Source organism: Alligator mississippiensis, chromosome 1 (assembly GCF_030867095.1).
Source record: "Alligator mississippiensis isolate rAllMis1 chromosome 1, rAllMis1, whole genome shotgun sequence".
Classification (NCBI taxonomy): domain Eukaryota; kingdom Metazoa; phylum Chordata; order Crocodylia; family Alligatoridae; genus Alligator; species Alligator mississippiensis.
Window position 1 is genome coordinate 75,581,281 of NC_081824.1, and position 13,431 is coordinate 75,594,711.

Here is a 13,431-nt window from a genome sequence, read left to right on the forward strand (position 1 = left end):
AGCGTTAGGTGGTGGCACTCCATCCCACCCTTCTGTCCCCCCATCATTTTTGATGGGCAATTGGCTAGTAACTTATAAATGCACAGACTAAGTACCTCTGGGCATCTGAGTTCTGACACAGAATTCCACCTTGACTCTGCATTGTAGCATAATGAAACAGAACTATGACACTTACTCCATTATAGTTGATGTGTTTGCAATTGCAGCTATATCTAGTGTGTTTTGAAACTTGGATTTGTTAAGATATGTGGCAAAACTAGTAAATAAAGACTCTTGGCTTTCATTTCTTACATTTCAGTAGAATTAACAGCAAATTGGTGCCCAAAATAATGCTTTCTAGTGAATTATAGTACTGGAGGGCTTACACTGAAACTTTCAGCTTATTGGATTTATTTTGCTTTTTTTTAAGTTTCTGGGAATCTGTCTGACTGAAAATTGGGAAATATATATGTAAAATAAAATGTCTCAGAAAAGAATTATTTTCCATGCTTGACTTAGAAAATTGTTATTATGTAGTGAGAGAGATCCCAACTGTAGAATTAATTATTCATGTATATTACAAAGAATGGAAGGTTAAAAGGGAGTGGATTTACAGTATAGACAATTAGAAAAATCATTACAGAACTTGCTGCATTTCTGATTTTATTGGATCTCATAATTTTGTTTGATTATAAATGACACTTTAAAAAAAAACCCTGAATTTAAATATTTAAGGAGGAGTTGAAAATATTTTGTAGGTAAATATTTAATAGTAATCAGGTATGTCCTTTCCGTTCCATAAATTGGAACTATATGATACAATACAACATAAAAGATTGCTCACCTTGACAAAAAAAAAAAGTATAAGTATCTCTGGAAGGGCTAGACATTTTTAAATCCGCAGATCCAGATGCCCACCAAGGGTGTTGAAGGAGCTGGCAGGGGTCATCGCAGAGCCCTGGGCCCAGCTGTATGAGCATTCGTGGTCATCTGGCCAGGTGCCGGGGGATTGGAAACTGGCTAATGTGGTCCCAATTTTCAAGAAAGGGAGGAAGGAGGACCCAAGTAACTATAGGCCTGGAAGCCTCACTTCGGTCCTTGGGAAGATCTTGGAGAGAATCATCAAGGAGCACATCTGTGGGGGGGCCTGCAGGAGAGATCATGTTCAGAGGCAATCAGCACGGGTTCATCAAAGGCAGGTCCTGCCTGACCAACCTGATTGCCTTTTATGACCAAGTAACTAAATCCTTGGATGATGGTGTCGCCGTGGACATAGTCTTTCTAGACTTTAAGAAGGCCTTTGACACTGTCTCTCACCCTATCCTCATCAATAAATTAAGTGACTGCAGCATTGATGCCTGCACAGTTGGATGGGTAAAAAACTGGCTGATGGGGCACACCCAGAGAGTCGTGGATGGGTTGTTCTCAACCTGGCGAGATGTGAGCAGTGGGGTCCCCCAGGGCTCGGTCCTCAGGCCCGCACTGTTTAACATCTTCATCAGCGACTTGGATGAGGGGGTGGAAAGCACGCTGTCCAAGTTTGCTGATGACACTAAGATGTGGGGCGAGGTGGACACACTTGAAGGGAGAGAGGGGCTGCAACTAGATTTAGTCAGACTACAAAAGTGGGCAGATGAAAATAGGATGGGGTTCAACATAGATAAATGCAGGGTGCTACACCTTGGGAGAAGGAATCCACGGCATACATACAGGCTGGGGAGTTCCCTTCTTGAAAGCACAGAGGCGGAAAGGAATCTTGGAGTCATTATTGACTCCAAGATGAACATGAGCCACCAATGCCAGACCACAGCCAGCAAGGCCAGCCATACCTTGTTCTGTATCCAAAGGTGCATCTCATGCTGGTCCAGAGAGGTGATACTCCCCCTCTCTGTGACTTTGGTCAGGCTGCAATTGGAGTACTGTATCCAGTATTGGGCGCCGCACTTCAAAAGGGATGTGGGCAGCCTGGAGAGGGTTCAGAGGAGGGCCACCCACTTGGTGAGAGGGCAGCAGGACAGGCCCTTCGAGGAGAGACTGAAGGACCTGAACCTGTTCAGCCTCAGCAAGAGGAGGCTGAGGGGGGGACCTGGTGGCTGCCTACAAACTCATCAGGGGAGATCAACAGCAAATAGGTAGAGCCCTTTTCTCCCCAGCACTAGCTGGGGTGACAAGGAACAATGGTAATAATCTGATGGAGAATAGGTTTAGGTTAGAGATCAGGAGGCAATATTTTACATTTAGGGTGGCCAAAATCTGGAACCAACTTCCCAGGGAAGTGGTCCTCGCCCCTACCTTCGGCAAATTCAAGAGGAGGTTGGATGATCACCTATCCAGGGTCTTGTGAACCCAGCATTCATTCCTGCCTGTGGCAGGGGGTCAGGCTAGATGATCTGTTCAGGTCCCTCCTGACCCTAGCTAGTATGAAACTATAGCCCAGGGACCACATGGGGTCATGCCAGGTTGTGCATACTCTGCTTTCAACTTGCTGGTGCAAGGTGAGCCCAAGTGCCCCCTGCACTGGTATGCAGGGAGGGCACAGTTGAGATCTAATGCCTGATTCCAAAATTGCACCTCCTGCCATGTATATGGGGACCTATAAAACTGTATTTTTGCCGATAATGTGCTCTACAATGGTGTGGTTCAATGAATCAAGTTTGCTTGGAAACCTGAGTTCAAAACTATTTTGCTACTGTCAATTTGTTATAGTATGAATACAGATTAATTTAAAATAATTAAATGACCTACTTTGAGTATTAAATGTAAATATATTTTCTTTTAAAAATTACCATGTTTGTCCTAACAGTTTAATGAATTAAAGGTTGCTGCTTTTGCAATTGCATACAAGAGCTGAGAAATGTATTTAATATTTTAAGTAAACTCAAAACTATATAAACTTGTCATAAAGTCATGTTCTGCATTAAGCACTTACATAATTTTCAGCCTTGCAAAGGAGCAAATGCTGGTGTTTATAGTTTTTTTCACATCAGTACTTCCAGTTTATGTTATGCAGAAAAGCTTTTGTCTTAATTGCTTTCAGTTTACCGAGTGGGTGTAGAGAGAATATTTTCTTTATTTGGATTAGTTCATTAAAAATTGAGGAACTGGCTGGGAACTGAAAAGATAGGAAAGCCTGTTTTCCTCTTCCCATCTCTGAATAAGAACAGATGGGAGAGTAGGATATCTACTGATTCTAAATACTTGAGGGATATGTGGCCAGATTTTTGCAAAGGAATTTAGGCATTAAAAAAGATATGTGCCTAATGTGTATTTTAAAAGTGCTTAAGCAGGTTAGGTGCCTACTTCCCATTGAAATCAGGGAGGTTATATATATACTAGGTAATTGGTTATATCTTTAAATGTTGCATTTGTTTGGTAAATTGGAGTTGTTGATGAATCAAGTTAAAAAAACAAAAACAATGGAGGGATTCCTTTGAATCTGGCCTATGGTAAACAGTAATAACTTTGTAAATTATCTTATTACAGATAAATGTTTCATTATTTCTTTCTTTAATAAATCACTTTTAAATGGAAAATATATTTTGATGAACTTACCATTTCTTCTGAGGTATCCAGAAACAATTAAGGTAGCTTGACAACTAATTGAAAAGCAAAACAAAAACATTCTCAGCTGCTGTTTTATGCTTATGTCCATTGAAATGTGGCTAGATATAGATCACAAGGAAAAATAATCACTTGGTGTATAAAAAATGCCATTCTCCATTTTCTCAGAGAATAACATGCAGTTGATAAGAATCTGAATAGGCACGTTGAACTGGTTAAGAGCTTAAATAGATGTCTACAGCTATGTTGTATTCTTTTGCACAACTAAAAGTACTAAATTTAGTGTGAAGGCCATCTATAGCTTAAAATCAACATGAAACCAAACCTTTCTTTAAGAAAATAACTAAAATACAAATGCAAAAAAATTGTTTAAATTAAGAAACCTTGTTCTAAGTTACTGTTTTGGTTTTTTAAAAATATCAGTAAAATCAGTGACTTCAGTCTATATGGTTTGTCACAACTTAAGAGTTTTAAAATATTAAGTTTTTTTTTTAAGTACTCTTATTATTTCATACTGTTCTGGTAGAGATTGTATGAGTTTGAAATAATTATTCTACTATTTTAGGAAGTAACATGGATATTACTGGAGGACTTGCATATTTACCATGAAAATTATTTCCCAGTTCTGAAATGTCTTCACATTTTCACATCTTCTCTTCCAAAGTACCCTTTGGGCAAACAGGTGAAGTACTATCTGTTTATTTCAATGAAATGTTGACTTCTGTTTCATGGTTTGACATATTTATACTTTTAAATATGCTCTTGTCTTCTTTGCTTCCCTTGGTTCCTTGAATTGACAGTCAGATGTTTTCTCAATTTTACTATGAACAGGTGAACAGAACATGGTTTGTTTAACAGCACATATCATGTTCAGTTGTGACTAAACATCGGAGAGCCTGTAGGATAAACAGATGCACAGAACAGCCAGCCCATCTGTAGTATGTTTGGCTTCCACGCATCTGGAATGTGTATGGAGAATTACTATCTTGTATGCCTCTTATCTGCAATCAGCCAGTTGCCTAAATCTAGAACTCACATGAGAATTGGCATTCCTGGGTCAGAAACAAAATAGCAGTAATGAAACAGTCATTGGTGCTCTTACTAGTACCTCGCCTGTTGACCCGTATTTGGATCACTGATAAAAAACAAATTTGACTTCTTATATTAAGCAGTTAATTCTGCTCCCCCCCCCTCCCAATTCCCTGTATTACCAATATCTTGGTATACCCCTTGTATGGGGACTTTTCCATTAATCTCTGGTGTATCAGATACGTCATCACTAGAGGTGGGCCTTAGCTGCAGACACAATGTGAATTTTCCTGATGTTTGCCAATGAGAATGTTTGTTTGATTTGTGGGATTTGGCACAGTTTTGCATCTAATTTTTGGCAGTGCTTTTTCTTGAATGGACTGTGTTAAAACATGGTGTTAGATATAAGCTCATTCTTGCAACTCTGAGGGCCCCTGGTCTTATGGGATGCTGAATGACCTCATGTCCAACTACTGTCAGTATGATTTGAGGACCGTCAGCAGCTCACAGAATTAAGCTTCAAATTAGCCATCGTGTTGTAAAGTGAATGTAAAACTTGCCATTACTTGTTTGTCAGACATTTTATTTATTTTTCATGTGCTGATTTATAGATCAGAGAGCTGCACTGTGCATGTTTAGAAAAGAGAGTGTGGGAAACAGAAGAATATGAGTCAGCTCTTCAGCTAGTGAGGTAATCTTCTTTTCATTTTCTATAAGTTCTATTTTAGACATGTAGCACATCTCCCATCTGCTTCTCCAGAGCCGTAAGTTTAGAACTCTCCCTGCCTTGGAGTTTTGTAGCTGAATATATTATTGATTGTAAAAATAATTGGCTATTGTTTTTCATTTGCAGTTTTGTTTGTTTTGGTAAGCTGTCAGGACCCACGCAAAGCCATATTTTTAGTATCTTCCTCCGTACACTTCCTCTCTTACTCTTTGAGTAGCCCAGTTGAAGTCACTGTCTGTCATTGAGGGTCTGTCTACACTGCCCACTAAGTGACTGTCAAAGCTTTGAAACAACATTTGAGGACACCCACCGACCAGCTGATCTGCTGTGAAGTTGGATATGTTTTCCTATGCAGAGCTCTGTGTAGATCTTTTTTGGCACCAGGAGTAGCTCATTAAAAACTATCGATGGTATCTTTACAGGGCATTGAAGTGTGCAGTAGAGATTTACCTTAAGAGTGCTCAGTATGAATTAGGATTTTGGCAACTCACTTGAAATACTTGTTTGAATGAGGTTCTTAGAATTTTTTATGTGATTATTTATTGGGTGTTCATAAATTTAACAAACTGTCAGTAATCCAATTTTTTCCAGCATTCTTTTATTAATGGTAATTATCCATATTAACTGGCCAAATTTTGACCTGAAAATTAAAGTAAACTGCTCCCAATTACTTGTTAACAACTTTACTATTTCTCTTTATAGAATGTTTTGTAAAATTGCATTTTATCTTTGGCCAGGAGCCACGCTGGTATTTTTTGTAGCTTTGCAATTTTAATATAGGTCCCAACAAAACAAGGACTGCTGTTGGTTGTGAATATTTAGAATAGGAAAAACTTCAAAGCCAGTTTAGGGAAAATATACTGTAGTTGCAGCTGTTCCTCCTGTTGAGTATGAGTATCATGAAATGTTGAGACAATATGGTGGTCCTGGCACAGGCACAGTGTTGTGGTCATAGGGAATTCTTCTTTGGAGTCTTCCTTAAGGGATTCAGTACCTCTGGCCTGGAGTTACAGAACTGAAGAGAAAAGCTCTTTCAGGATGTCTTTTGAGGATGAAGGAGCGCTGTTGCACTAGGACATGCACACCCTGATCATCTGTGTTCCTGTGCCTTCAGTACAGAGACTTAAGCTCCCGTTGTCCGTGAGCGTAGGCAGTTATATTACTATTTGTTAGTTAATTAGATTTATAGTTAATGTAGATGGGGCTTCTTGCCTTGGGTTATCCTTAAGGTTCTGAAGATCCTGAATCTGGTAGGGGATTCAGAAGGGGTACATCCTGCTCAGCCATATTCAAGAAACGCTTGGATGCTTATCTTGCTAGGGTCCTTTGACCCCAGCTGACTTCCTGCCCCTGGGGCAGGGGGCTGGACTTGATGATCTTCGAGGTCCCTTCCAGTCCTAGCATCTATGAATCTTTCCAGAACTTAGTGGGCCAGAAAGAAGTTTATTTAGGCCACATGTAGACCGCAGATTTTCCATGCCTGGCACTGGTATCCCCAAACATGCTGCGTTGCTCCATGTGATCTGCGTCTTGAACCAGGAGCAGGGTAGCTGCTTCCCACAGGGCTGCAAGCATCCTGTTTACTGATACTGAGTGACAGTAACCAGGGACCCTCTGCTACATTAATTAGTTTGCCTGAAGATCCATGTAGATACACAGATAATCTGCTTCCAGTTGAGGAAGTAGGGGGATGTGTTTAAGGGGTGCTTACTGGGTGCTGCTTCCAGGCATAGTAAGCTTGTGCTCTAGACTTGGCCTGGATGCCCCAGTACAGAGTTTGCTGTGCCTTTACATAGCTAAGATTAAGGCTGCAAATACATTTGGCTTCTTTAAACTCAAACTGAACCAGCTAAGCTCTTCTTCCCAAGTTTTGAGCTGCGTCTGTCTGCTAAAATCCTGTGTTTGGATTGGAGACTGGGACTGGAGATACAGCTGGGTATCCCAAGGCTAGTATTACCGTCTGAGTTGGGCCTGAGATAAGTCACCATGAGGCAGCATCTACTTAGGGCTAAGCTTCCCACCTGGCACTACAGGAAAATTATTTTGGCACCACACTCTACATCAGAACCACTGTTAGCCCCCAAAAATTAGCTTGGTGACCTTAGAGCAGGAGCCAGTCATTCCTGCAGTGAACAAGTAGGGCTACCAGATCACCTTTCTGTTCCAAGGAAGAGGGAGGAGAGAAGAGGAAGCATTCAAATTCACAAAATGATCCTGTGGAGAAATATAGAGGAGACATTGTTCTCTTCTACCAGTGCATGTCACCATGTGGAAGACCCCTTGCCTGTCCCAGTCTGCCTTTCATACATGCCTCTTCTCAACTTGAGGCTTTACTGCCAAGTGATTTTTTTTTTTTTTGTCTCTTCGAAAATGATTGTATTTCTTGGCATCAGCAGTTTTTCTTTGGGACTAGTGAACCTCTGTTAAAGGTTCTGGCAACACCACTGCTGCTGGCCTCTGGGGAGCAACATGTGTCATTGATATCAATCCAGAACATCTTCTGAGTAGAATGAGGTGCACTTGGAACCAACCACATTTGCTCCAAAGACCCTTGTTTGCTTCCTTCTCTGAATGTTCCATCTGGCTTGAACAACCTTATTCATGCACCCATGCACTGGTATAGGCTGGGGGCTGACTGGCTAAGCAGCAGCTCTGCAGAAAAGGACCTGGGGGTTACAGTGGGCAATAAGCTGAATATGAGCTTAACAGTGTGCTCCTGTTGCCAAGAAGGCTAATGGCATTCTGGGCTACATGAATAGAGGCATTGTCAGTAAATCAAGGGAAGTAATTATTCCCCTCTGTTAGGCACTGGTGAGGTCACATCTGGAGTAGGTCACATCAATTGTGGGCCCCCCTCTACAGAATGGATGTGGACAAATTGGAGAGAATCCAGTGGAGATCAGCAAAAATGGTTAGGGGGCTGGGGTACATGACTTCTGAGGAGAGGCTGAGGAAACTAGGTTTATTTAGTCTGAAGAAGAGAAGACTGAGGGGGGATTTAATAGCACTCTTCAAGTACCTAAAGGGTGGTTACAAAAGGGATGGAGCTGGACCAGGGGTGGGCAAACTATGGCCTGAGGACCAGATCCAGCATGCCAACCGATTGTATCTGGCCTGTGGGTCAGCAGCCACAAAGTCATAGGATATGGCCCATGGGGAGCCAGCAGTTCCAGCTGCTGCTTCATTCCAGGAAGGTGGGCACTTCTTGGCTTCATCCACAGCTTATACCAGCTTCTGCCCCATGTGTTGGAAGCAGTGCTGGGTGCCTGCTGACATCAGCTGTGGACGCTGCCTATAAGTTCCCACCAGGGATCGGGGCAACTGCCTAGGACCGCAGCTGATGCCCTGATGTAGCAGCATCATCTGTGGACCTGGGAAGATGCCCCGATCTCCAGCAGGAACAAGCCACCTGCATCCGCAGCTGATGCTGTTGCCCACCTGATGCTACTTCTGGCACACAGGCCAGGAGTTGGTGTAAGCTGTGGAGCTGTGCTGTAGGTGTGGGGTGGTTGTGGGGGAGGGGGAGGAGGAGGAAGAAGGGAGAGACAGAAAGGTAGCTCTGCCCATGATTAGCAGCAGTGGCCGGTGCTGGGCACCAGGCAGAAGCAAGACCCTGCAGCAGGTGTGTTTGCCACTTCCAGGGCCTTTCTGGCTGTGGCTGCCCAGAGCCCATACTGGGGCTGCCCTGCAGCTCCTCCTTGCTGCCATTCTGAGGGCCCGAGGTGGCCTGGAGGTGGTGCAGGGTGGCAGCAGCATGGAGTAGCCGCAGGGCAACCCTGGTGCATGCTCTAGGCAGCTGCAGCCAGAAGGGCCATGGAAGCTGCGAGTGTGCCCCCTGCTGGGTCCTGCTTTTGCTGAGCACCCAGCACCAGCTGCTGCCACTCATGGGCAGGGCTGCTGTCTTGCCTTGTCCCCCTCTCCCTTTTCCCCCAACCATCCCACACCTTCAGCACGGCTTTGCAGCTTATACCAGCTCCTGGCCCATGCACCAGAAGCAGTGCTGGGATGGCATAGGCATCAGCTGTGGACGCAGGCAGCAGCTTCCCCCAGGGAATCAGGGTGTCTGCTCAAGCCTGTCTTTGGGGTAGAAGGGCGGGCTGGAGGGTGAAGCTGTTGTCTGTGCCCACACCAACTCCCTCCTGCCTGCAGCCCCGTCCCACATAGGGAGGTTTGGTGAGCCCATTGCAGGGGAGGTGCTGACCTAGCCCACGACAGCTCCCCAAAACTCCCTACATGGCCTTTGGGTCCAAATAATTGCCCACACCTGAGCTAGACTGATCTCAGTGGTGGCAGATAATAGAACAAGGAGCAATAGTCTTAAGGTGCAGGAAGGGAAGTTTAGGTTGGATATTAGAACAAATTTTCTCATTAGAAGGGCAGTGAAGTACTAGACCAAGCTACCCACAGAGGCTGTGGAATCTCTATCCTTGGAGATTTTGAAAGCCTGGCTAGACAGATCTTTGGCTGGGGTGATCTGGTTGGGGATGGTCCTGCTTTGAGCAGGGGGTTGGACTAGATGACTTCCTAAGGTCTCTTCCAACCCTAATTTTCTACGATTCAGGGACCTTATTCAGTTAATGTGGATCTACATTCAGGAGTTCAAGGAATATTATTGAACACAGCTTGAACAAATGTTTCTCTATTTTGCCATAGCCAGCAGAATACTGACTTCAGAAATAGCCATGGCAAAATCCATACCCTTTCTGGCTCTAGCCTCTTTTCCAGCACCTGTCTTTTGTCGGAGATCAGAGAGGCGCCGGCAGCTGCTTTCTGACCCCCCCCCCCACCGGAGCAGTAAAACTTTCGCCTTGACAGGCGGGTAATTAATGGATGGGGTGGAATTAACCAGGCACAGACACGTGTTGGTTACAGGAGATTGTTTACTTACGTCGCCCAGATAGTGACGTGCGACGCAGGCTGAGCCTTTGTTCCGTTACAGTTGCATCGATTACAGCCAAACATACAGGTTCGGGTTACAGCCAATCAATCAATGACGAATGTGGCGCCAGAACGAGCTATCGTGCCTGCAGGGCTTTACTACGTCAAGATTTACGATGACAGGGAGTGATTGACGAGTGATCAGACCACCAAGCCGCTCTGGTGATGGACTCAGGTTTCTCCTCAGAGATTCCCCCCAAAGTTCTCCAGCTTGGGCGGAAGTTGCTAAACTATTTACAGACAGAGGTAATTAATGGGGTATCCAATGATGAACTGCTAAGTGGAATCTTTAATTTTCTGGCAAGCATCAGTTCTTTGTTTTATCAGGTTACAAGGTAGCGGGTCAGGTTTCCTGCCTGTTACGTATGAGGTTACGATGAGGGGCTTACGCTTGTTTCTTGACCAGTTATATACAGTTTTCCCTCCAGGTTTTATTGCAGGGATTTATGGCAGGGCTATCCCCTTTCACCCTGACCAGTCTTAAGTTTCATTTCTTGTTTGTGACGTGGGCATAAATTATATACAGCTCTCTGCCAGGATTTTGTTTCAGGAGTTTCTGGCAAGGATTTCTTTTAACCCTTAGTTGACTACTGTGTGCAAAATGAGGATGGTCTGAATGGTATCTCTTGCAAGTGGCATGGGCACTGATTAACTGGGTTGTCATCTTTGAGAGCATTCATTTTTCAGATGCTATAAATTGCCCTTCTTTCCTCCTCCTCCTTCCTTCATTCTGCTTTTTAAACACCCCTACATCCAGCTCTCTGCTTTTCTCCCTCTTTATGTTAACCAATTGCTCCCATCAGCCTTCTTCTCTGACTTCAGCTTCAGTGTTTCTCTCTCTGCCTCACATATTAATTGTTGATTTCAGCTTCAATACCAACAACACATCCACTACCCTTGCTGTGTGTTTCCTCATGCTCAACTTTACTTGACTTGGCCTTCTCCAAGCACTGATCCCTGTTAGAGTTTTCCCCCTCTCTGTCATCTGGCTTCTTTCAGTATTGCAGATTAGCTTGCAACCCCTAAACCCTGTCACTCAGCCTTTCCATAAGTTCTAGTCCACCCCTTTTGATGATTTCTGCCAGGGACCTTTCCTCCTTGCTGTCTTTTCCTCGGATGTTGATTCTCTCCGTGCTTCATTCTCCTCTATCCGAAACTCTCTTGTCCCTCTATCCTACTGGAGGATCCACCTTCCAGAAATGAGCCCTGGTTTACTTTTACTGGGCTTATCTATATGAGATGCCAACTGCGCAGTAGCCGAATAATACTGCTCAGTAGCACGGAACAGCACAAACAGCGCTAATTGCTACTGGGCAGTATTATTAGGCTACTGCACAGTAATGTCACTAAAAAGGTGTTGGCTACTGCACAGTAACGTCACTAAAAAGGTGTTCGTTGGTGCTACTGAGCAATAACTCTGGTTATTGCACATTTATTTAGTACTTGATTATACAAGTGCTACATAAATGCACAGTAGTGTCTTGTGTATATGCGCGCCCCCATCTACTTTCTCTGCTCCAACTCTTGGGCTGCAGAGAATCTGATTGAAATTCCATGACCATGCTGATTCTTTCACGATGAATTTTTTTTCTCCTCCTCAGTCCACTCTCATCCTAGCTCTATAGCTCTACTTCTTCAGTTTATTGAAGTAGCAATAATAAAGGGGACAAAATTCCTTCCTGGACAAGCAAAAGCAAAGAAGCACAGAATAACCAGAAACCTTCTACATCTCAACTCAAGCTTCAACATGGCTAGAGCAAAACTCTCTTAATTTTTCCTCCTAAGCTTTTTCTCTCTCTTTCCCAGGCCCTTTTCTTAGTTACTGTAGACAACCTGACCATCCTGCCTATCACTCAAATGCATAACTTGCATTTCACTGTTGACCCACACTGTTCTCTAGGTCTTCACATCCAGGAAATGTCCAGTTCTTTTTGCATTGCTAAGATACTGCCTTTCTTCTCTGCCCACACAGCTAGAATTTTCATGGAAGCTTTCATCATCTGTATCTTGATTACCCTTTTCTCTAGTCTTTACAAAATCAGTCCTGCCCACTGAGAATGCTGTTGTAAAGACCACTGTCCTGGCCTGCTCTTTTGACCACATCACCATTTTCTTTTCTGTGTCCCCAAACCTGAGTTCCATTTTCACTTTTCATTTTTATTTTTGTTCCTCTTTCTTTCATTTTTGTTTCTGTCCCTCACTGTCATCTCTTGTTGCCTACTGTTACCTCTGATTATTCTGTGATGCCAACCTCCACTAGCCAGTTGCTAAATTTTTCAATAAGCACCTCCCTGTATTCTTCCAGACTGCAACTCACGTTTTGGAGGAGCTCCCTGTAAACATCTTCTTATTTTCCTTCATATCCTCCCTTAAAACACCTACAAAACCATGGTGATATTTATGTGGCCAATGTGCTTTTAAACACGGGGCAGCCTGTGCTGTTGACCATTATTGTCCTTTTCTCTCCTTGTACCCCCTGTCTGCCTATATCTTGATTATCTAATCCTTGAGTTGTAAGCTCTTTGAAGGCAAGGATCATTTTTTGTTTCAGTTTATATAAACTTAGCACTTAGTGTGGGTCCTTGTCCCTGGCCAGGTTTCCTAGGCACTGCCATATGACAAATGCATCATACTCAGAACCAATATGGTCTCTGTTTTGAATCCGTCTTGGACTGTATTTCAAAAGAAGACTTGTATGTTCAGTTAGTGAGTTAAATTAGTTACTCATTATGTTTATTGCTAATAGTTTTACAGTTCATTTATATTGGATATTTGTGAAGATTTTCTGCCTTTCAAATGAAAATGGTGAGACAGAAATATTTAGTCATCTCTATAAAACACTGAGATCTAGAGCTTACGAGTACCATTTACATGCACATGGTAACAGTTTTATATTAATAATACATGCAAAGCAATAATACGGACTTTGATTTAAATTCATTTGTGGATTCACATTGTTATGGATTTTGTGGACTTAAAGTGGTAGCTAGTGGTAACTATTAGGCCTGTGCGAATAGGCAACTATTTGATTTTGATTCAGATTTGGATTTGGCCAATTCGGATTTGGCCGATTCGATTAAGAGATTCGAATCGCTTTTCCGATTCGATTTGGCTGAATCGATTCGGAGATTCAGCCATAGGGTATAATGGGGAAGCAGTGAAATATCTATAATTTTGTTGTTTTTCGGCTGATTTGG

The 13,431-nt window shown here is 43.1% G+C and overlaps 1 protein-coding gene across 2 annotated transcripts in view; it reads left to right on the top strand.

The window, feature by feature from the left end:
- ORC3 (origin recognition complex subunit 3) overlaps nucleotides 1-13,431 on the top strand; it is an 89,230-nt gene that overhangs the window by 59,761 nt on the left and 16,038 nt on the right. For both annotated transcript variants that reach the window (XM_014600579.3, XM_006264071.4), the window contains exons 12-13: nucleotides 4,106-4,222; nucleotides 5,181-5,260. In XM_014600579.3, the coding sequence (XP_014456065.1) occupies nucleotides 4,106-4,222; nucleotides 5,181-5,260 (197 nt within the window). The remainder of the gene's footprint in view (nucleotides 1-4,105; nucleotides 4,223-5,180; nucleotides 5,261-13,431) is intronic.